The following is a 25,131-nucleotide window of genomic DNA, read 5'->3' as shown; positions in this document are numbered from 1 at the left end:
CTTGGTAGCACTCTTGACTGAGTCAGAAGGTTGTGGGTTGAAGCCCACTCCAGAGACTTGAGCATTCAATCTAGGATGGTACTTCAGTGTAGTACGGAGGGAATACTGCACTCTGAGTTGCGATCTTTTAGATGAGATGTTCCAACATTCATCTGCCTCCTCGGGTGGGTGTTCAAGATCCCACGATACTATTCGACAAGGAGCTGGGGAGTTCTCTTGATGTCCTGGTTAATATTTATCTTCAACCAACATCTGAAACAGATGATCTTGTCACTTTACTTTATTGCTGTGTGTATGACCTTGTGTGCAAGTTGGCTGCTGCATTTCCTATTTCCTACATTACATTAGTGATTGCACTTCAAAAGTATTTCATTGGCTGTGAGGTGCTTTAGGAGGTCCTGAGATTATGGAAGGTGCTATCTCTTTTCTTTGTAGTAATAACGACTATTCTGAACAGTAATAAATGTTGCCAGATGCCTTTAAGCACTCTTAACTGGAATTTATATATTGTATCTGTTATAGGAATTCAGTAACGAATGCCCTGAATCAAGCAGCTCAACCTCCAGGTGGTGGAACTGGAAGTTATGAAACAAGTCAACATTTCAATGACATCAAAGAACACCTTCATATAGTTAAAAGAGACATTGGTGCATTAGTACAGAGAAATGTAAGTCTTGCTTTCAAATTTAATGCTTTATATATTCTTAAATATACTGTAAAATATTTCCTGCCCCAGAAGATCTTGTGTTTAGTGTAATTTCTCCTGTACTGTTCAGAAAGGAAACCTTAATTTATGGTCAAAAATGCACGTTGGGATCTACAACATATTGCCCATTTCTGCATGAAGCAAGAAAGTTCAGAAAACCCAGTTTTGGGTGAGATGGAGAGAACAGGAAATTTTAAGTACAACAATCTGTTGTGCAGTAGCACAATATTTAACAATGCAGAACTCTTAGCCATTGCTCACTTGCTCAACAGAACTTTACTGTCCAGCATTTGATCCAGTCCAGTAGGTCAGCTGCAGCCACACAACTGCTTTGTATATTCTTTTCCTTTTGATTAAGTGGTAAATTAGTTACAAAATACAGTATCCAACCAAATATTACTTTTCATAACATAAGAAATAGGAGCAAGAGTAGGCCATATAGCCCCTCGAGCCTGCTCCGCCATTCAATAAGATCATGGCTGATCCGATCATGGACTCAGCTCCACTTCCCTGCCCGCTCCCCATAACCCCTTATTTCCTTATCGTTTAAGAAACTGTCTATTTCTGTCTTAAATATATTCAATGTCCCAGCTACCACAGCTCTTTGAGGCAATGAATTCCACAGATTTACAATCCTCAGAAGAAATTTCTCCTTATCTCTGTTTTAAATAGGCGGTCCCTTATTCTAAGATCATGCCCTCTAGTTCTAGTCTTCCCCATCAGTGGAAACATCCTCTCTGCATCCACCTTGTTAAGCCCCCTCATAATCTTATACGTTTCGATAAGATCACCTCTCATTCTTCTGAATTCCAGTGAGTAGAGGTCAACCTTTCCTCATTAAGTCAACCCCCTCATCTCCAGAATCAACCTTGTGCAGTAACCTTTTTATGTGGCACCTTGTCAAATGCCTTCTGGAAGTCCAAATACACCACATCCACTGGTTCCCCTTTATTCACCCTGTTTGTTACATCCTCAAAGAACTCCAGCAAAGAACTGCCTCCTTTTTTAAATCGGGGAATTACATTTGCAGTTTTTCAATCTGCTGGGACCTCTTCAGAATCCAGGGAATTTTGGTAAATTACAACCAATGTATCCACAATCCCTGCCTCTACTTCTCAAGACCCTAGGATGCAAGCCATCAGGTCCAGGGGATTTATCTGCCTTTAGTCCCATTATCTTACTGAGTACCACCTCCGTAGTGATTGTGATTGGGTTAAGTTCCCCCCGCCCCATAGCCCCTAGACTATCCACTGTTGGAATATTGTTGGTGTCCTCGACCGTAAAGACTGATACAAATTCTACCATGCTCTTAAATTTAGATAGAACAACTTCCTTCTCTCGATTTGACAGTTGAATAAATGATTTGTGGAACAAGAAGTTTAACATTTCCCTCGCTTCAACTCCAGCCTTGTTTACCTCTTATGTGCTGCCCATTTGCAATCTTGCACACTAGTTTTGGCACCTTGACGAGCATGTCTCCCAAGTTCTTTGGGCAAGGAAGCATTTAAGGATATGACTTCAAATCCTCAAGCAAGAGGATAGGCTAAATCTCCCTAACTTCATACATGACTACAGCTAAGCACAACTACAGGCAGTCATCATCAAAATGCAAAATGCTGGAGATCTGAAATAAAAGCAAAAAATGTTGAAAACATTTAGCAGATCAGGAAGCATCTGCAGAGAGAAACATTTTAGTTAACGTTTTAGATCAGTGACCTGATGATCTGAAGCACAACATATGCACAACATCTCTGGTTATGTATGGAGATTCCCCTTGCTGTTGCTCCCTGCCCCATCTCACGTATACATGATCATCCACCCACCTTTCTTTACATAGATTCCCTAGATTTAACAGCCATTCTGCTGCAGGCATTCTGATCGGCCCTTCTGGAAAACCTTATACAAGAGGGTACAGGGGCTATGATTGATCTTTAACATTTCTCGATCCTGACTCAATGCAGCTGCAATTAGTGTCCACGGGCCCAAATTTGGCCAGGAGTTTCTGGGTTTTTTTTGGAGCAACTTGATTTTTCTGGAGTATCTTAAAAATCCCCATTCTGCACATTGAAGTGAGTTAGTTAAGATTTTTTTTGCGCCAGTGTAAGTGAGTTAAGATTTTTTTTAGTTTTCTTTTCAAAAGGGGGTGTTACCAGCCACCTACACCTGCTTTGGCCATTTAAGCCATAGAAACATAGAAAATAGGTGCAGGAGCAGGCCATTCGGCCCTTGGAGCCTGCACCACCATTCAATATGATCATGGCTGATCATGCAACTTCAGTACCCCATTCCTGCTTTCGCCGTAAGGGCCACATCTAATTCCCTTTTGAATATATCTAACGGACTGGCCTCAACAACTTTCTGTAGTAGAGAATTCCACAGGTTCACAACTCTGAGTGAAGAAGTTTCTCCTCATCTCGTCCTAAATGGCTTACCCCTTATCCTTAGACTGTGACCCCTGGTTCTGGACATCGGGAACATTCTTCCTGCATCTAACCTGTCCAGTCCCGTCAGAATTTTATATGTTTCTATGAGATCCTCTCTCATTCTTCTAAATTCCAATAAATATAAGCCTAGTCGATCCAGTCTTTCTTCATATGTCAGTCCTGCCATCCCGGGAATCAGTCTGGTGAACCTTCGCTGCACTCCCTCAATAGCAAGAATATCCTTTCTCAGATTAGGAGACCAAAACTGTACACAATATTCAACATGTGCCAAGGCCCTGTACAACTGCAGTAAGACCTCCCTACTCCGATACTCAAATCCTCTCGCTATGAAGGCCAGCATGCCATTTGCCTTCTTCACCGCCTGTTGTACCTGCATGCCACTTTCAATGACTGATGCACTATGACACCCAGGTCTCGTTGCACCTCCCCTTTTCCTAATCTGTCACCATTCAGATAATATTCTGCCTCCGTTTTTGCCACCAAAATGGATAACTTCACATTTATCTACATTATACTGCTTCTGCCATACATTTGCCCACTCACCTAACCTGTCCAATTCACCCTGCAACCTCTTGGCATCATCCTGCCACCCAGCTTAGTGTCATCTGCAAACTTGGAGATAGTACACTCAATTCCTTCGTCCAAATCATTAATGTATATTGTAAATAGCTGGGGGCCCAGCACTGAACCTTGCAGTACCCCACTAGTCACTGCCTGCCATTCTGAAACGGACCCGTTTATTCCTACTCTTTGCTTCCTGTCTGCCAACCAGTTCTCTATCCACGTCAACACATTACCCCCAATACCATGTGCTTTAATTTTGCTGGTGGCCGCACAGAAAACCCTTTCGGAGAGTTAAGAAATCAGCGCAGGTAGCCAGAGATAAAGGGGAGGGGGGGTAGGTGGAGGGAAGCACAGAGGATCTTGCAAAGCACTAAACCCCTTCACAATAATATTAAAGAAGCATAAAAACTACCAAAAATAAATAAATAAAGCTTATGTCCTACCTTTCTAACTCGGACCCCCGAGGAACTGGACTTCTCTCCAGGGAAAACTTAAATCAGTGTTGGGTCATAACGATTTGACATGTGCCCACACAAAATGCAACGTGCTGCCTGCTGGACCATGTTTTATTGGGAGATGCTGTTGAAGATTAACAGGCTGTCCCTTCGGCCAAGAAAAGGGGCGGCAAGCATCGGGTTCGGGTCCGGCTCACAGCCTGCAGGACGCGCTGGGAGGGTGAGGAGCTACTGCGCATGTGCGCAGCTGCCAGCACTGTTTTCGTTGCAGGGCTGTCGCTCCGCTCCCCACTCCACGAGAAACTCCGCACCAGGACCCAGGACACACAGCAGAGCGGCCAGAATCATTGGTAAGTTTTTGGGCGCCGTTTTGAATGCACAAAGACGGCGCATCTCGGTCGGTGTGTAGTGCCGCTCGTTTCGGGGCTGGAGTACGGACGGATGGGCGCCGCCTCTCTCCTGTTTACGCATAGCATGTTCGTGGGGGACCTGGTGCTAAATTATTCGTAGATGACCTGATTCTGGCTCAGGGTTTCGTACGTAGCAGAGCAGCTATCTCGTTGTGATCTATTGAAAGTCAGCCCTCGAGACAAACTTTTGTCGGTACTGAGTGCAAACCGGTTGGGGTTGGGAAATTCGGGCCTCATAATAGGGAATGGCTAGATTGAGTGGCCACAATATAAAATGCACAGGCAACTGCTCTTGTATCAGCCAACTCATATTGGGTGTATTAATTGATGATGGTCCAAGCAAGCCCGCTCACTACAGACCGGTTTGCTTCATAAAGGCAACTTTGAGGGCAGGTTCCACTGTATATTAACTAATACTAGTTTTAATTCAGGACTAATATGTGGTTATTGTCTTTAACAGGTAATCCTTGAAAAGCCTAAATGCCCAGAGTTGCCTCCATTCCCATCATGTTTGTCTACAACTCATTTCTTCATGTTTGTGGCAATTCAAACTGTATTGTTTATTGGTTATATCATGTATAGGTAAGTATAATCTTTATTGATGAAGCAGCTTTTACTTGCCCTTCTCGGAGTGTAAATGGTAAATCTTAATTTTAGATGCTATTTTAGATGCTATGCAAATTGTCCGAAGAATAATAGGTGTTTAGATATGCTATGTTCACTACCACTAATTTTGTTTTGGCTAAATGCTGTGAAGTTCAATGTCAGTCCAATTCCTCTTAAAATAAACATTCTTCAGAGGAATTGGACTGACATTGAACTTCACAGCACCAAATCAGCTTAGCATCGTTGCTGCTACGAAAGTCTTAATGTTGCACTTACTCAATTAACCTTGTGTATGGATGTCTATTGCATTTCTCCTAATGGTGCGTGCTTTCTATTGATCAAACCCGAGAGAAATTATTTTTTTGTAAATACCTGACACTTTACATATAGTAAAGAAAATCCTTAGCAAGCCTAATGACTCAGTGCATTGATGGATTGAGCCAATTAATTTGTAGGAAATGGGGAAATGTTGAGTGTAATCCAGTCATGAACTTAATGTCCAGAAGAAGAAAAGGGCATTAGCCTACTGAGCTTGCTCCATCCAGAGTCCACTTATGATTATTGTGTCATGGACTTTCTTCATCGCCACCAATTGATCATTACTTTAAGGAATACTACGTTTCTTGCCCTAAAAAAGAAAATCTAGCAAAGTTGCTAATCGCTCGCTCTCTTGACCTTCTCAGCATTCATCTCTCCTTCATTTTTAAAGTTGCCGTTCGCCCCAAATCAGATATCTGTTATGAGAACTCTTCCACATGCCCAGTAATCTTTTGGGAGAGCAGTTCCTAATCTCTAACTGTGCTGAGAGATTGTGAATTTTAGACTATCTTCTAGTCGCCTTCTCATTGCCCGTAGTTTGCTTTCTTTAGCCTTCTCTATATCTTTGTGTTTTAAAGACCTGTATAATTTCTTGTCTTCAGTGAAAATGTTTAATTGCTTGAGCCTTTCTTCACAACTTGGTCTCTTGACCATCCTGCTCACCTTCCCGATTCATTTCAAATGCATCTATATGCTTTTCCAGGTAGTGCCACTAAAAGTGCACGTCGTTGGCTTTGTGATTGACCAACAACAATATAGAACTTAAGCAAAATACTGCAGATGCTGGAAATCTGAAATAAAAACAGCAAATGCTGGAAATACTCAGCATCTGTGGAGAGAGAAACAAAGCTAATGCTTCAGGTCAGATGAAAGGGCACTGATCTGAAACGCTCTGTGCATCCCAGTTCCTGAATTGCGCAATTAATTGCTTCACACTGAGTTAACCTTTTGGGGTATGATCAGTGGTTACTCCCAGATCCTTTTCTTTGCAACTCCATTGACAGAAGTTGGACATGTAAACCCCTGTCATGCTGGACATGTTTACTGTTTCTGAGAAATTCATTCTTGTGCTTAAATGCATTACCCTGCATTTATAAACCTTAAAATCAGACTTCTATATGTCAAACCATCTACAAAATTAATCTAACTGTTTCGAAGATAATAACCCAGATTTTGCGGTGGTAATGACAGAGAAACTGTCGGCAGTTGCTGTCATTACCCCTCTAACTGGCCGTAACCTCAGGAATTAGCACATATGCCGATAAACATGGAAATCCTGAAGTTGCGTTCAGTCATTTCCTTTCCTGCCACAGGCTGTGCTGCGGAACTCCCCATTGCCAGCGATCAGTGATAAAATCACTTGAATTGACAAAAACCTCTCCTTTTCCACTCTAATATCGCTGTTATAAGCACTCCATTATAAAGTGAAGTCTTGTTGGAATAGGTATAAAAAAAGGAGGCAGATAAAAAGCAGGAAACTATAGACCAGTTAGCCTAACATCTGTGGTTGGGAAAATAAGAACATAAGAAATAGGAGCAGGAGTAGGTCATACGGCCCCTTGAGCTTGCTCTGCCATTTAATAAGATCATGGCTGATCTGATCATGGACTCAGCTCCACTTCCCTGCCTGCTCCCCATAACCCCTTATCCCCTTATCTTTAAGAAACTCTCTATTTCTGTCTTAAATTTATTCAATGCCCCAGCTTCCACAGCTCTCTGAGGCAGTGAATTCCACAGATTAACAACCCCCTGAGAGAAGAAATTTCTCCTTGCCTCTGTTTTAAATGGGCGGCCCCTTATTCTAAGATCGTGCCCTCTAGTTCTAGTCTCCCCCATCAGTGGAAACATCCTCTCTGCATCCACCTTGTTAAGCCCCCTCATAATCTTATATGTTTCGATAAGATCACCTCTCATTCTTCTGAATTCCAATGAGTAGAGGCCCAACCTACTCAATCTTTCCTTATAAGTCAATCCCAAAATCAACCTAGTGAATCTTCTCTGAACTGCCTCCAAAGCAAGTACATCCGTTCGTAAATATGTAAACCAAAACTGCATGCAGTATTCCAGGTGTGGCCTCACCAATATCCTGTATAGCTGTAGCAAGACTTCCCTGCTTTTATACTCCATCCCCTTTGCAATAAAGGCCAAGATACCATTGGCCTTCCTGATCAATAGCTGTACCTGCATACTATCCTTTTGTGTTTCATGCACAAGTACCACCAGGTCCCGCTGTACTGCGGCACTTTGCAATCTTTCTCCATTTAAATAATAACTTGCTCTTTGATTTTTTTCTGCCAAAGTGCAGGACCTCACACTTTCCAACATTATACTCCATTTGCCAAATTTTTGCCCACTCACTTAACCTGTCTATGTCCTTTTGCAGATATTTTGTGTCCTCCTCACACATTGCTGTTCCTCTCATTTTTGTATCATCAGTAAACTTGACTACGTTACACTCAGTCCCTTCTTCTAAGTCGTTAATATAGATTGTAAATAGTTGGGGTCCCAGCACTGATCCCTGGGGCACCCCATTAGTTACTGGTTGCCAACCACAGAATGAACCATTTATCCCGACTCTGTTAGTTAGCCAATCCTCTATCCATGCTAATATCTTGCCCCCAACCCCATGAACTTTTATCTTGTGCAGTAACCTTTTATGTGGCACCTTGTCAAATGCCTTCTGGCCCCATGTGTATGTCCCAATCTTAATTTTGCAGAGAGTGAAATACTTAAAATGGGAATTGATAATCAGTGCTTTTTATTTCCTGGTTTGCTGTGTGAAAATTATTTGATTGGCTGCTTAGTCAACTTGATGACATCACTGCTAATGTACTCTGGGGATCCCCTTTTGACAGCACTACAAATTAAGGTCGCAAAAGCTAATTTTGCCACCAAGATCGCAAGATCTTTTTGGGCAGCTTTCTTCAAAGTCAGCGGCGATAGCTGTCGCTTAGCCGCTGACCGCAAATTTCGGGCCAAGTAATTTTTTTAAATTTACTATCCATAGTTTTGCCATCAGCAAGTTTAAATACTATTCCTATATCCTTCATAAATATGGTGAACGGAATGGGTCTTGGAACAGATCCCTGTGTAATACTGCTGGATACTTTCTCAAACAAAGCATTTTCCATTTAATACCCCCTCCTGTTTAGCCAGTTTTTGATCCATCAAGAGAAATTATGTATTCCATAAGATTACATAGTTTTTATCAAATACCTATTGAAAATGTAAGTGAACTGTATCTACTGGATTACGCTGTTTCTCCAGTTTAGTTACCTCAAAGAATTCCAGTAAGTTTGTACAGTATGACTTGCTGCTACTAGAAACCCTCCTGACTGTATCCTGTAGAATACCATCAACCATTTTTCCCACCATGGATGTTAGACTGACGGACCTGCAACTACCAGGATCTTGCCTAACTCTTTCTGAATATTGGAACTATGGCCCTAAGTTTCGACATGATTTGCTCCTGATTTTTAGGAGCAACTGGTGTAGAACGGAGTATCTTAGAAATCGGAATTCTCGTCATTTAGTTTGCTCCAGTTCTAGTCAGTTAGAACAGTTTCACTTTGGAACAGAATTTTTTTTCCAAAAGGGGGCGTGTCCGGCCACTTACGCCTGTTTTCAAAGTTTCGTCAGTGAAAACTTACTCCAAACTAACTTAGAATGGAGTAAGTGAAGATTTTTGTACGCTCGAAAAAACCTTGTCTACACTTTAGAAAATCAGGCGTAGGTTACAAATCAGGCGTAGGGAATGGTGGTGGGGGGGGGGGGTGGTTTAGAGGGAAGTTTACAAACATTAAATACTTCAGTTTTACAAATAAAGAGCCATCATCAATAATAAATGATAAACACATCAATAAATCAATCCAAAAAAATTAATAAATAAAACATTTTCTACTTACCGACTGCAGCACCGGGAGCCCTCCAACAGCGTGCTGGGATGCCCCCCCCCCCCCCCCAATGTGTCTCTGTCAGTGTCTCTATCTGTCTGTCTGCGTGTCTCTCATTGTCTGTCAGTGTCTGTGTTTGTTTCTGACAGCGAGAGGAGGGGGGTAGAGGGAGACGGGGGGGGGGGGGGAAAGGAGATGGGGAGGGGGGGGGAAAGGAGATGGGGGAGGGGGGGAAAGGAGATAAGGAGATGGGGGAGGGGGGGGAAAGGAGATGGGGGAGGGGGGGGGAAAGGAGATAGGGAGGCTGAATGGGCCGGGCCCGAGACTTCGGGCAGGACCCGTCCCCAGCACCAGATTTACAGGTAGGTGGCGTTGGGTCGGGTCGGTGGGAGCGCAGGTCGGGGGGTGTGGTGGGAGGGAGGTCGGTTCGGGTCGGGGAGAGGGAGGTCAGGTCGGGGGGAGGGAGGTCAGGTCGGATCTAGTCCGGGGGCGGGCAGGGGGAAGCGGGAGTCTGATCGGTGTCGGGTCCGGTCCGGAGGCGATGGGCGGGGGGAAGCGGGAGTCGGGTCCGGTCCGGGGGCGGGGGGGAAGCGGGTGTCAGGGTTGGGTCCGGTGCAGGGGGGGGGGAGCGGGAGTCGGGTCGGGTCCGGTCCAGGGGCGGAGGGGGAGCGGGAGTCGGGTCAGGGGCGGGGGGGGAGCGGGAGTCGTGTCGGGTCCGGTCCGGGGGCGGGAAGCGGGAGTCGAGTCTGGTCGCGAGAAAGCAGGAGCTGGTCGTGGGAAGAGCCTTATTCACGCAGCCCCAGTGAGGCCATTGGGCCAGGGCTAGGGGCTGCGTGCTTCGGCCCCTCCCACACAGTTTTGGGCGCCTGGAGCTACTGCACATGCGCGCCCACTGTAGCGCGTATGTGCAGAGGTCCCGGCAATGTTTTCAGCGCAGGGACCTGGCTCCACCCCCTACTGCTCGTGCTGCGCTGCGCCGAGCTGCAAACGACCTGCGGGGAGCTGGAGAATCTGGAAGTTTTTTTTAGGCGCACTTTGTGGCGCGAGAAATGGGCGTCCAGGTCGGGACTGCGCCGTTCTAGGCGCGGCTCGAAACTTGGGCCCTGTGTCTGTTATGTCTTGTTACTACTTCAGTATTCATGGACCTCTTAAAACATGAGCCAAAGTATCATAATTTCCTCCTTTAATTTCTTGCCGACTCTAGGATGTATCCCAAATGGCCCAGGTGCCCTGTGGATATTTAATCTTACATTTTAGTCTCTAACCTGTTCTATGTGTGGCTGTCCTGTTGTTGACTGGAATTAGTTGAATTTGTGAAGTGATTTAAAGATTAATCAATTCAATATCGGTCATAACTTATTTCATCTGTAATAGTTTTACTGTTTATCCTGTTCTTTGACCTTCCTTTTACTATTAATAAAGTTGTTAACTTTTTATATCCCTTTTGCTGCCCTCTGCGATTTTATCTATTTCTCTTTAATACATTCTTTAGCTATCTTTTAGTTGCCCTTTGTAGGAATACCAATTCCCTATTTTTTTTCATTTCCTTGTATCCTTTAAAGCACTTGAGTCATGAATTTGCACATACAGTACCATTGCAGTAACAAAAGTGACCTTGGTGTAAAAAGTTTTGGGAAAAATTGGCAACCACTATATAGTTATTTGAAACATAATCAAAGGAGATCATTAGAGAGGTATTCTGTGGAAAATACTCCTTTTTACTACTGGCAATCTTAAATATTTAAATTTGACACCATAAATACGTAAAAATAGCTAAAGTGGTGCCAGCACAAGGGAAGGAGCTAATTGGTGAGTAGCTGGTGAATTTTTAAAATTTCTGCTAAGTTAGTTAGTATATCAAATAGAGGCATGGCAGGGCACCTTAGTCCTGTGGAATGCACATCTTGCACATCCTGGAGTTCCCAAATGGCACAAGATGTGTTGTCGGTTGGAGGAGCTCGAGCCCCAGGTTTTGGAGCTTGAGCAACAGCTGGTATCCCTACGGTGCATCCATGAGGCTGAGAGATACGTGGTAGCACTTTCAGGAGGTGGTCACCCCGGCGCTTGAGGAGTGTGCAGGCAGACACGCAATCGGTGACCACCAGATATAAAAGGAGGACCAGGCAGGTGGAGCAAGAATCCCGAGTAGATCTCACTCTCCAACCGCTACTGGTGAGGGTGATGGTTCCTCTGGAGTACAGCCAGAGCCAAGTCCACGGTACCACGGGTGGTTCAGCTGTATTGGGGGGTGCGAGAGGGCAGATCAGGAAGCCAAAAGTGATGGGGGTTCAATAATTAGGAAAACAGATGTGCACTGCTGCGGCCGCAGACGGAATTCCAGGATGGTATGTTGCCCCCTTGGTGCCAGGGTCAAGGATCTCACTGATCAGCTACAGAACATTCTGCGGGGGGAGGGTGAACAGCCAGAGGTCGTGGTCCATATCGGTATAAATGACGTAGGTAGAAAGAGGGACGAGGTCCTGATTTTAGGGAGCTAGGAAAGAGATTAAAAAGCAGGACCGTCAAAGATAGTAATCTCCAGATTACTCCTAGTGCCACACGCTAGTGAGAATAGAAATAGGAGGATAAAGCAAATGAATGCGTGGCTGGAGAGGTGGTGCAGGAGGGAGGGCTTTAGATTCCTGGGACATTGCAGTTCTGGGGGAGGTGGCACCTGTGCAGGCCAAACAGGTTGCACCTAAACCGAGACGGGACAAGTATCCTTGGAGGAGGAGAGGGGTTTCTAGTGCTGTTGAGGGTTTAAACTAATTTGGCATGGGGATGGGCACCAGGATGTAGCTTTAGAAAAGAGAACCAAGATGCACAAAGGAGTGGGAGAGACAGCACTAAAGTCAGAGATAGTACAGTATTGGGTGGGGTCAGACCAAAAAAGAATACAAGGTGTAAGATAGGTTTACAGTGCACGTGTGTAAATGCACAAAGCATGGTTAATAAGGTTGGTGAGCTGCAGGCGCAAATAGCCACATGGGAATGTGATGTGGCAATAACTGAGACCTGGTTCAAAAAAGGGCAGGATTTGGTACTAAATATTCCTGGATACAAGGTGTTCAGAAAAGATAGGGAAGGAAAGAAAGGAGGTAGGGTTGGCAGAATTGATTTAAGGAGAATATTACAGTGCTGGAGAGAGAGGATGGCCTGGAGGGGTCAAGGACAGAATCTATTTGAGAGTTAAGAAACAATAGAGGTGCTATTACATTACTAGGTGTATTCTATAGGCCATCTACTCGTGGGAAGGATGTAGAGGAGCAAATTTGCAAAGAGATCAGAGAGGTGCAAGAACTTTCGAGTAGTGATAATAGGGGACTTCAATTATCCTAATTTCGACTGGGATAGTAATAGTGCAAAAGATAGAGAGGAGGCAGAATTTCCGAAGTATGTTCAGGAGAACTTTCTTGATCGGTACATTTCCGGCCCAACAAGGAAGGAGGTATTGCTGGTTCTGGGGAATGAGGTGTGTTAAGCGGATCAAGTGTCAGTAGGGGAACATTTAGGGCCACATTGTTTGCATGCCTGACACAAGACTCCCAAAGCAAGCGCTCTACTCTGAACTCCTATACAGCAAGCGAGCCCCAGGTGGGCAGAGGAAACGTTTCAAGTACACCCTCAAAGCCTCCTTGATAAAATGCAACATCCCCACTGACACCTGGGAGTCCCTGGCCAAAGACCGTCCTAAGTGGAGGAAGAGCATCCGGGAGGGCACTGAGCACCTCGAGTCTCGTCGCCAAGAGCATGCAGAAAGCAAGCGCAGGCAGCATGCGGCAAACCAGACTCCCCACCCACCCTTTCCTTCCAACCACTGTCTGTCCCACCTGTGACAGAGACTGTAATTCCCATATTGGACTGTTCAGTCACCTAAGAACTCACTTTGAGTGGAAGCAAGTCTTCCTCGATTTCAAGGGACTGCCTATGATGATGATGATGATTTAGGGAACTGTGATCATAGTATCATAAGGTTTAGATGAGCTATGGAGAAGGACAAGGAGCAATTTAAAGTTAAAATACATGATTTGATGAGGGCCAATTTCAATGGGTTGAGAACAAACCTGGCCCGTGTACATTGGATTCAAAGATTGGCAGACAAAACTATAATTGAATAGTGGGCTGCCTTTAAAGAGGAAATGGTTCAGGTGCAGTCGAGGTGCATTCCCATGAGGGGGAAAGGTAGAGCAACCAAAGCCAGCGCTCCCTGGATGACGAAAGAGATAGAGCATAAGATGAAGCATGATAAAAGGGCTTGTGACAGATGTCAGATTGAGAATACCAGTGAGAAGCAGGCTGAATATGGAAAGTTCAGAGGGGCGTTGAAAAAGGAAATAAGAGAGGCAGAGAGAGATTGAGGATAGACTGGCAGTTAACATAAAAGGGAATATAAAGGTCTTTTCTAGGCATATAAATAGTGAACGAGTAGGAAGAGGAGGGGTGGGACCGATTAGGAACCAAAAAGGAGTCCTATGCATGGAGGCAGAGGATATCGCTGAGGTACTAAATTAGTACTTTGCACCTGTCATTATCAAGGAAGATGATGCTTCCAAAGTCAAAGAGGAGATTGTGAAAGGAGATAGTTGAGATACTGGATGGGCTAAAAATTTATAAAGATGAGGTACTAAATGGGCTGGCTGTACTTAAAGTAGATAAGTCACCTGGATGGCATGCATCTTTGGATGCTGAGGGAAGTAAAGGCGGCAATGCGCAAGTACTGGCCATAATCTTCCAAGCCTCCTTGGTTACAGGGCTGTTGCCAGAGGACTGGAGAATTGCAAATGTTACACCCTTGTTCAAAAAAAGGTGCAAGGATAAACCCAACAACTACAAGCCAGTCTGCTTAACCGTGGGGAAGCTTTTAGAAACGATAAACCGGGACAAAATTAAGTCACTTGGACAAATGTGGATTAATTAAGAGAAGCCAGCACGGATTTGTTAAAGACAAATCGTGTTTAACTAACTTGATTGAATTTTTTTGATGATGTAATAGAGGGGGGTTGATGAGGACAATGCAGTTGATTTCGTGTACATGGACTTCCAAAAGGCATTTAATAAAGTGCCATATAATAGGCTTACCAGCAAAGTTGAAGCCTATGGCAGCATGGATATGAAATTGGCTAAGTGACAGGAAACAGAGTAGTGGTGAACGGTTATTTTTGAACTGGAGGGAGGTATACAGTGGTGTTCCTCAGGTTCTGTACTATGACCACTGCTTTTCCTGATTTATATTAATAACTTGGACTTGGGTGTACAGAGAACGACTTCAAAATTTGCAGATGACACAAAACTTGGAAGTAGAGTGAACATAGATTTTAAGAAAACATAGATAGGCTGGTGGAATGGGCAGACACGTGGCAGATGAAATTTAACGCAGGAAAGTGCAGTGTGATACATTTTGGACGAAAGAATGTGGAGAGACAATGTAAACTAAAGGGAACAATTCTAAAGGGGGTGCAGGAATAGAGATCTGGGGGTATATGTGCACAAATCATTGAAGGTGGTAGGGCAGGTTGAGAAAGCTGTTAAAGCATACAGGCTTCATAAATAGAGGCTTCGAGTACAAAAGCAAGGAAGTTATAATGAACCTTCATAAAACACTGGTTCAGCCAGTTAGAGGCTTCGAGTACAAAAGCAAGGAAGTTATGATGAACCTTCATAAAACACTGGTTCGGCCACAACTGGAGTATTTGTGTTAAATTCTGGACACCGTGCTCTAGGAAGGATGTGAAGGCTTTAAAGAGGGTGCAGAAAAGATTTGCAAGAATGGTTGCAGGGATGAGGGACTTCAGTTATGTGGTTAGATCTGAGAAGCTGGGGTTCTCTTTAGAGCAGAGAAGATTTGAGAGGAGATTTGATAGAGGTGTTCAAAATCATTGGTCTAGACAGAGTAGATAGAGAAAAACTGTTCCTATTGGCGGAAGGGTCGAGAACCAGAGGACACAGATTTAAGGCTTACCTGTTTCATTATGGACACTTGTGCATTGCTGTACAGACAGTTTGTAACTCTTTTAATAGGATTTCCTCTCACTTTATGTTTAACCATCTTTTTAGACTCCTGTTCTATATCTCTATTCCCTTACCATCAATGTCCTCCCTTACTTTATTCTTTCCTATGTTCTTTTCCTGTTTTTATATTTAAGCTGGTTATCTTGTAGCTCCTATATACCTTTTCCGCTAGGACGTGGGTCCCATCCCGGTTCAAGTAGAGCTTATCCCATCGGTACAGCTCCTTCCTGTCCCAGAACTGGTTCTAGTGTCCCATGAAAAGGAATCCCTCTCCCACACCAGCCCTTTGATCATAGGCAGTCCCTCGGAATCGAGGAAGACTTCCTTCCACTCCTGAAGTGAGTTCTTTGGTGGCTGAACAGTCCAATACGAGAGCCACAGACTCTGACAGGTGGGACAGATAGTTGAGGGAAGGGGTGGATGGGACTGGTTTGCCGCACACTCTTTCCACTGTCTGCACTTGATTTCTGCATGCTCTCGGTGTTGAGACTCTGTGCTCAGCACCCTGTCGGATGCACTTTCTCCACCTAGGGCGGTCTTGGGCCAGGGACTCCCAGGTGTCAGTGGGGATGTTGCACTTTGTCAGGGAGGCTTTGAGGATGTCCTTGTAGCGTTTCCGCTGCCCACCTTTGGCTCGTTTGCTATGAAGGAGCTCCGAGTAGAGCGCTTGCTTTGGGAGTCTCATGTCTGGCATGCGGACTATGTGGCCTGCCCAGTGGAGCTGATTGAGTGTGGTCAGTGCTTCAATGCTGGGGATGTTAGTCTGAACGAGGACGCTGATGTTGATGTGCCTGTCTTCCCAGGGGATTTGTAGGATCTTGTGGAGACATCGTTGGTGATATTTCTCCAGCAACTTGAGGTGTCTACTGTACATGGTCCATGTCTCTGAGCCATACAGGAGAGCAGGTATTACTACAGCCCTGTAGACCATGAGCTTGGTGGCAGTTTTGAGGGCCGGGTCTTCAAACACGCTTCCTCAGGCGGCCGAAGGCTGCACTGGCGCACTGGAGGCGATGTTGGATCTCGTCATCGATGCCTGCTCTTGTTGATAGGAGGCTCCCGAGATATGGGAATTTGTCCATGGTGTCCAGGGCCGTGCCGTGGATCTTGATGACTAGGGGGCAGTGCTGTGCAGTGAGGACAGGCTGGTGGAGGACCTTTGTCTTACGGATGTTTAGCGTAAGTCCCATGCTTTCGTATGCCTCAGTAAATACGGACTATGTCCTGGAGTGCAGCCTCTGTATGTGCACAGACGCAGGCGTCGTCCGCGTACTGTAGCTCGAAGACAGAGGTTGGGGCAGTCTTGGATCTGGCCTGGAGACGGCGCAGGTTGAACAGGTTCCCACTGGTTCTGTAGTTTAGTTCCACTCCAGCGGGGAGCTTGTTGACTGTGAGGTGGAGCATGGTGGCGAGAAAGATTGAGAAGAGAGTTGGGGGGATGACGCCGCCCTGATGAATCCGGTCTGGACGTGGAATAGGTCTGTGATTGATCCGTTGGTAAGGATCACGGCCTGCATGCCGTCGTGGAGCAGGCGGAGGATGGTGATCAACTTTTGGGGGCATCCAAAATGGAGGACACTCTATAGACCAGCCCTTTAGCCTCGTGTTAATTCTCCTGTGATTCTATACCAATTTGCACATGGCTCAGGCAATAATCCAGAGATTATTACCTTCGAGGTCCTGCTTTTTAAATTTAGAGCCTAACTCCTGATACTGTTTCAGCGGGACCTCCTCCCTGTTCCTACCTATGTCATTTGTTCCAGCATGGACCCATCCCTTTCCAAGTTCCTCTGCAGCTGCTGTGTGATATTGCTTAACCCGTACCAGGTAGGCACGCACCCTTGGCTGCAGAGGATCCTAATTATAGGGTCCCCCATCACTACCACATTTCTATTTTGCCCTTGGATAACCTTCGAAGTCACGGCGCCTTGATCTGCATTGTGACTATCCTCCCTGCAGTCTTTCTCCTTAATCTCACAGATAGCGAGTACATCGTACCAGTTCGACAAGGGACCAGTGTCTGCGGGGCCTCCTTCTCAATCTCCTAAATCCCCGCTACCCGGCTCCTTAACAGTTGCACCCTCCCTTTCCTGAACCTGTTTTTTCCTCTGGGGTGTGACTGTATTCTGGATAAAACTGTCCAGAAATTCCTAGCCCTCCTTTTGTGTGTCAGTGTGTCTCCAACTCGCACTCCAACTCAATGACTCTCAGCCGTAGAAATTCGAGATGGAGACATCTGCAGACGTATTTGCTCGGGACAGTCTCGCTGTCCACAAAATCCCACATTACGTAAGAAATAGGAGCAGGAATAAGCCATTTGGTCCCTCGATCCTGCTCCACTATTTAATAAGATCATGGCTGATCTGATCTTGGGCTCAGCTCCACTTCCCTGCCTGCTCCCCATAACCCTTCACTCTCTTATTGTTCAAAAATCTGTCTATCCCCACCTTAAATTTATTCAATGACCCAGCCTCCACAGCACTCTGGGACAGAGAATTCCACAAATTTACAATCCTCTGAGAAAAAAATTCCTCCTCATCTCAGTTTTAAATGGGCGACTTCATATTCTGAAACTATGGCCCCTAGTTCTAGATTCCCCCACGACTGGAAACATCCTCTCTGCATCTACCTTGTCGAGCCCCCTCAGTATCTTGCATTTTTCAATAAGATCACCTCTCATTCTTCTAAACTCCAATGAGTATAGGCCCAACCTACTCAACCTTTCCTCATAAGTCAACCCCTTCATCTCTGGAATCAGCTTAGTGAACCTTCTCTGAACTGCCTCCAATTCAAGTATATCCTCTATAAGGAGACCAAAACTGTGCGCAGTACTCTAGGTGTGGTCTCACCAATACCCTGTACAGTTGGAGCAGGACTTCTCTGCTTTTATACTCTATCCCCCTTACAATAAAGGCCAATGTTCCATTTGCTTTCCTGATTACTTGCTGTACCTGCATACTAACTTTTTGTGTTTCATGCACAAGGACCCCAGGTCCTTCCTGTATTGCAACATTTTGTAATCTCTCCATTTAAATAATTTTGCTTTTTTATTTTTCCTGCCAAAGTGGATAACCTCACACTTTTCCACATTATATGCTATCTGCCAAATTTTTGCCCACTCACTTAGCCTGTCTATATCCCTTTGCAGATTCTTTGTCCTCCTCACAACTTGCTTTCCCACCCATTTTTGTATCATCAGCAAACTTGGCTACCTTACACTCGGTCCCTTCATCGAAATTATTAATATAGATTGTAAATAGTTGAGGCTCCGGCACCGATCCCTGTGGCACCCCACTAGTTACCGTTTGCCAATTAGAAAATTACCCATTTATCCCGACTCTGTTAGCCAATCTTCTATCCGTGCTAATATATTACCTCCTACCCTGTTAGCTCTTATCTTGTACAGTAACCTTTTATGTGGTACCTTATCGAATGCTTTCTGGAAATCCAAATACACCACATCCACTGGTTCCCCCTTATCCACCCTGCTCATTACATCCTCAAAGAACTCCAGCAAATTTGACACACATTATTTTCCTTTTCATAAAATCATGCTGATTCTGCTTGACTGCATTATGATTTTCAAAATATCCTGCTACTGCTTCCTTAATAATGGACTCTAGCATTTTCCCAACAACAGATGTTAGTCTATCTGGTCTATAGTTTCCTGCTTTCTGTCTCACTCCATTTTTTTTAAATAGGAGCGTTACATTCGCAGTTTTCCAATCCACTGGGACCTTTCCAAACTCCAAGGAATTTTGGCAGATTACAACTAATGCATCCACTATCTCTGCAGCCATTTTTTTTTAAGACCCTAGGATGCAGGCCTTCAGGTCCAGGGTACTTGTCCACCTTTAGTTCCATAATTTTACTGAGTACTTTTTCTTTAGTGATTTGTTTTAAATCTCCCCCCCCCACCTCCCCCCTGGCTCTAGTAGCCCCTTGATTATCTATTATAGGAATGTTTTTAGTATCTTCTACTGTGAAGACCGATATAAAATATTTGTTCAAAGTCTCTGCCATTTCCTTGCTCCTCGTTTTTAATATTGCTGTCCAGATACATAACTGGCTCTGCCATATCTTCATCTAGCCTTATTTTAATTATTAATTAAAATCTTCATTCAATGATTATTTTATAGTTATATGAATTAGTTTAACTAGTTAAGCTATAAGTTTAATACAGTACTTTATAGTTTCCTGCACCTAGTTTAAACCACAATCCTAGGTTAGTGAATACTTTTTCTTTAGCTGATACCTCCTCCAATTAGGTCCTTCCCCCTCTTCTCCGAACTCCCACTCTTTCCAAATTCCTAAATATAAAACACTGCTTAAGTGCACTCTGGTTAAGAAACTCTGTACAGCTCACTCCTCTTCTGCAGACCTGTTTACTTTGATACTATAGCAGCCTTACCCAAGTTACAAGTGATGACTCCACTTCCCTGCTCTCGGTGGTTAGGACAAGCACAGTTGACTGACAGTTAACTGCCACTGGCAGGCAGCTTCTGTTAACTACAGTTTTTAAAGTTCTAGGTTTAAATCAAAATGTTGAACTAAATTTCACTATTATACAGCTTCTACTGGTTAAGCGCACTCCGGTTAAGACACTTTACCGATCATTTGAGATATTTGACTTAAGTAAGATGACTCAATAAAAATCACTAATTGTTCCTGTTTATAAATGTTCAAAATGTAGAGAAACATTTTTTTTAAATGGAAAGAAGTTATTCCTCACTCTGCTTTCTGCAGCATACTTGGGAACTTCCCTTAACTTGTATAGTACAATCCTGTAACCTGTGTAATCACATTTTTCATAAACTAATACCTGTACTAATAATTTATTCCTTTCTCACACAGGAGCCAGCAAGAAGCAGCCGCAAAGAAGTTCTTTTGATGTAATTGTTCGTAGTTTTTACTTTGTTAGTGTCCTGGAATGAAACAAAGGAAAACTGTAAATGATGGAATTTTTTTAAAAAATAATATTTTTCAACAAACTTAAGTTATTGTGGTATGTTATTTCCTTGTGACAATTTTAAAAAGCTATTTTGGGCATAAGAATTATTTTTCTACAGCTATAAAGGTGAAGCTGTGGATAGTTTTTTTTAAAATTCTGCATTGTGGAGTTACAAAGTTACAGAAGAATTAAATAGACGTTGACATGATGACAAAGAAATACACTTTATAGGAAAAAAGCAATAACTAAGAAGATGCCAATTTCTGTTCATTTTGGAGTTGTACCTCAAATGAGTTAACCAGCACTGGATGAAAATGCTTAGGTGCCAAAAAGCATTGTTTGATTTTACAACTATATTGGTTCACTGTCTGTGCCTTGTGTTTTCTTTAAATGTGTCCGTTAGAATACTGTAAAAGTACACATTTTATGACCATGTTCAACTTTTATATTTTTTCCTGTAACTCGGTTTTGACTTTTAAATACTACCACATGTATTTTTTCTTGAATCTAGAATTTTTTTTCTTGCCCATCAGGATGAAGTTGTTCTTTGGGAAAAAAAATTAAAATGAGGTTTTAAAAAATCAGTTTTATAATTTATCTACAATTTTTTTTTTACCAGATCTAATCTTTGACCTCAAATGAAACTCCTCCATTGTTAGTGACCTTTAAGTAACTTGATTTTCTCTCTTTTTAAAAAAAAAATTAAAAATGTACAATTCAGTATAAAGCCGTGGGGCTAGAAATTCCCCAGCCTGTCGTTAGTTGATAAATAGCATCATTTTAGTGAATAAATAAGAATCAAAATTTCACAATTTTTTTTAAGGGGGTAAATTTAGCCACAAAATATGCCTGACCTTAAAAAAAAAGGACGATTCGCATTTAAAAATGGCGATTTCACCAATTTTAGCTTGAGGCCTATCAACGTAAAAATACAGGCCCTGGGAGGGGAGAAAACACGAAAAAAAATTGCAAAAAAAATCAAAAAGCACAAAACATTTACAGGACCCTTAACTAAGTAATTGCTGCAAAAGAATTGAAAAATAAAAACTTTAAGTTGCCTTTTTTGCAGGTCTGCCTACTTATCAATGTTTGAGGCTGCAACGCCTATTTTTCTTGTGCATTTTTTTCATCCCAAAACTAATTTGCCGAATGGCCGAACTTGGTGCATTTCTTTTTTGCGTTGCACCAGGGCGACCCATTTTTTAAAAATATTTTCAAAACGCCATTGTTAAGATTTGGGAAATTTTGACCACTTCATTTTAAGAACAAAAAAACACTCAATGCAAAAAAAAATCACGTTAAATCGTGCGTTAGGCTGGGGAGATTCTAGCCCTAAATACTCTGGAATTGACTGCTGCTCCCATACCTGGGAGGCACGTCTGACCCCTTTTCTCTCACTTTTAGATAGGACACAGGAAAAAGTTGCTGGAAAAAAAACATGCCGTAGATCTTTAAAACTATGAAAGATAGCGCAGATGAATACGTGGCTTGAGCAGTGGTGCAGCAGGGAGGGATTCAAATTTCTGGGGCATTGGGACCGGTTCTGGGGGAGGTGGGACCAGTACAAACCGGACGGTCTGCACCTGGGCAGGACCGGAACCAATGTCCTAGGGGGAGTGTTTGCTAGTGCTATTGGGGAGGATTTAAACTAATATGGCAGGGGGATGGGAACCAATGCAGGGGGACAGAGGGAAACAAAAAGGAGGCAAAAGCAAAAGACAGAAAGGAGATGAGGAAAAGTGGAGGGCAGAGAAACCCAAGGCAAAGAACAAAAAGGGCCACTACAACAAAATTCTAAAAGGACAAAGGGTGTTAAAAAAACAAGCCTGAAGGCTTTGTGTCTTAATGCAAGGAGTATCCGCAATAAGGTGGATGAATTAATTGTGCAAATAGATGTTAACAAATATGATGTGATTGGGATTACGGAGACGTGGCTCCAGGATGATCAGGGCTGGGAACTCAACATTCAGGGGTATTCAACATTCAGGAAGGATAGAATAAAAGGAAAAGGAGGTGGGGTAGCATTGCTGGTTAAAGAGGAGATTAATGCAATAGTTAGGAAAGACATTAGCTTGGATGATGTGGAATCTATATGGGTAGAGCTGCAGAACACCAAAGGGCAAAAACGTTAGTAGGAGTTGTGTACAGACCTCCAAACAGTAATAGGGATGTTGGGGAGGGCATCAAACAGGAAATTAGGAATGCATGCAATAAAGGTGTAGCAGTTATAATGGGTGACTTTAATATGCACATAGATTGGGCTAGCCAAACTGGAAGCAATACAGTGGAGGAGGATTTCCTGGAGTGCATAAGGGATGGTTTTCTAGACCAATATGTTGAGGAACCAACTAGGGGGGAGGCCATCTTAGTCTGGGTGTTGTGTAATGAGAGAGGATTAATTAGCAATCTCATTGTGCGAGGCCCCTTGGGGAAGAGTGACCATAAAAAGGTGGAATTCTGCATTAGGATGGAGAATGAAACAGTAAATTCAGAGACCATGGTCCAGAACTTAAAGAAGGGTAACTTTGAAGGTATGAGGCGTGAATTGGCTAGGATAGATTGGCGAATGATACTTAAGGGGTTGACTGTGGATGGGCAATGGCAGACATTTAGAGACCGCATGGATGAATTACAACAATTGTACATTCCTGTCTGGTGTAAAAATAAAAAAGGGAAGGTGGCTCAACCGTGGCTATCTAGAGAAATCAGGGATAGTATTAAAGCCAAGGAAGTGGCATACAAATTGGCCAGAAATAGCAGCGAACCTGGGGACTGGGAGAAATTTAGAACTCAGCAGAGGAGGACAAAGGGTTTGATTAGGGCAGGGAAAATGGAGTACGAGAAGAAGCTTGCAGGGAACATTAAGGCGGATTGCAAAAGTTTCTATAGGTATGTAAAGAGAAAAAGGTTAGTAAAGACAAACGTAGGTCCCCTGCAGTCAGAATCAGGGGAAGTCATAACGGGGAACAAAGAAATGGCAGACCAATTGAACAAGTACTTTGGTTCGGTATTCACTAAGGGGGATACAAACAACCTTCCGGATATAAAAGAGGTCAGAGGGTCTAGTAAGGAGGGGGAACTGAGGGAAATCTTTATTAGTCGGGAAATTATGTTGGGGAAATTGATGGGATTGAAGGCCGATAAATCCCCAGGGCCTGATGGACTGCATCCCAGAGTACTTAAGGAGGTGGCCTTGGAAATAGTGGATGCATTGACAGTCATTTTCCAACATTCCATTGACTCTGGATCAGTTCCTATGGAGTGGAGGGTAGCCAATGTAACCCCACTTTTTAAAAAAGGAGGGAGAGAGAAAACAGGGAATTATAGACCGGTCAGCCTGACCTCAGTAGTGGGTAAAATGATGGAATCAATTATTAAGGATGTCATAGCAGTGCATCTGGAAAATGGTGACATGATAGGTCCAAGTCAGCATGGATTTGTGAAAGGGAAATCATGCTTGACAAATCTTCTGGAATTTTTTGAGGATGTTTCCAGTAAAGTGGACAAAGGAGAACCAGTTGATGTGGTATATTTGGACTTTCAGAAGGCTTTCGACAAGGTCCCACAAGAGATTAATGTGCAAAGTTAAAGCACATGGGATTGGGGGTAGTGTGCTGACGTGGATTGAGAACTGGTTGTCAGACAGGAAGCAAAGAGTAGGAGTAAACGGGTACTTTTCAGAATTGCAGGCAGTGACTAGTGGGGTGCCGCAAGGTTCTGTGCTGGGGCCCCAGCTGTTTACATTGTACATTAATGATTTAGACGAGGGGATTAAATGCAGTATCTCCAAATTTGCGGATGACACTAAGTTGGGTGGCAGTGTGAGCTGCGAGGAGGATGCTATTAGGCTGCAGAGTGACTTGGATAGGTTAGGTAAGTGGGCAAATGCATGGCAGATGAAGTATAATGTGGATAAATGTGAGGTTATCCACTTTGGTGGTAAAAACAGAGAGACAGACTATTATCTGAATGGTGACAGATTAGGAAATGGGAAGGTGCAACGAGACCTGGTGTCATGGTACATCAGTCATTGAAGGTTAGCATGCAGGTACAGCAGGCGGTTAAGAAAGCAAATGGCATGTTGGCCTTCATAGCGAGGGGATTTGAATACAGGGCAGGGAGGTGTGCTACAGTTGTACAGGGCCTTGGTGAGGCCACACCTGGAGTATTGTGTACAGTTTTGGTCTCCTAACTTGAGGAAGGACATTCTTGCTATTGAGGGAGTGCAGCGAAGATTCACCAGACTGATTCCCGGGATGGCAGGACTGACATATCAAGAAAGACTGGATCAACTGGGCTTGTATTCACTGGAGTTCAGAAGAATGAGAGGGGACCTCATGGAAACGTTTAAAATTCTGACGGGTTTAGACAGGTTAGATGCAGGAAGAATGTTCCCAATGTTGGGGAAGTCCAGAACCAGGGGTCACAGTCTGAGGATAAGGGGTAAACCATTTAGGACTGAGATGAGGAGAAACAACTTCACCCAGAGAGTGGTGAACCTGTGGAATTCTCTACCACAGAAAGTTGTTGAGGCCAATTCACTAAATATATTCAAAAGGGAGTTAGATGAAGTCCTTACTACTCGGGGGATCAAGGGTTATGGCGAGAAAGCAGGAAGGGGGTACTGAAGTTTCATGTTCAGCCATGAACTCATTGAATGGTGGTGCAGGCTAGAAGGGCTGAATGGCCTGCTCCTGCACCTATTTTCTATGTTTCTATACCAAAATTATCCTCGCCTTTAGTCTCAAAACTCTTATCTCAGCTTTTTTTAAAGT

At 43.7% G+C, this 25,131-nt stretch overlaps 1 protein-coding gene across 1 annotated transcript in view; it reads left to right on the top strand.

Annotated features, from left to right (window-relative positions):
• lman1 (lectin, mannose-binding, 1) overlaps positions 1–20,938 on the top strand; it is an 83,344-nt gene extending 62,406 nt beyond the window's left edge. Inside the window, exons 11-13 of the mRNA XM_070867897.1 lie at positions 523–667; positions 5,040–5,161; positions 20,260–20,938. Of these exons, the coding sequence (XP_070723998.1) occupies positions 523–667; positions 5,040–5,161; positions 20,260–20,296 (304 nt within the window). The 3' untranslated portion in view covers positions 20,297–20,938. The remainder of the gene's footprint in view (positions 1–522; positions 668–5,039; positions 5,162–20,259) is intronic.
• The last annotated feature ends 4,193 nt before the right edge of the window (positions 20,939–25,131 follow it).

The sequence above is a fragment of the Pristiophorus japonicus genome, chromosome 2, assembly GCF_044704955.1.
Source record: "Pristiophorus japonicus isolate sPriJap1 chromosome 2, sPriJap1.hap1, whole genome shotgun sequence".
NCBI classification, from domain to species: domain Eukaryota; kingdom Metazoa; phylum Chordata; class Chondrichthyes; family Pristiophoridae; genus Pristiophorus; species Pristiophorus japonicus.
The sequence above is the reverse complement of the archived record's forward strand: the minus strand, read 5'-3'. Positions and strand labels throughout refer to the sequence as shown.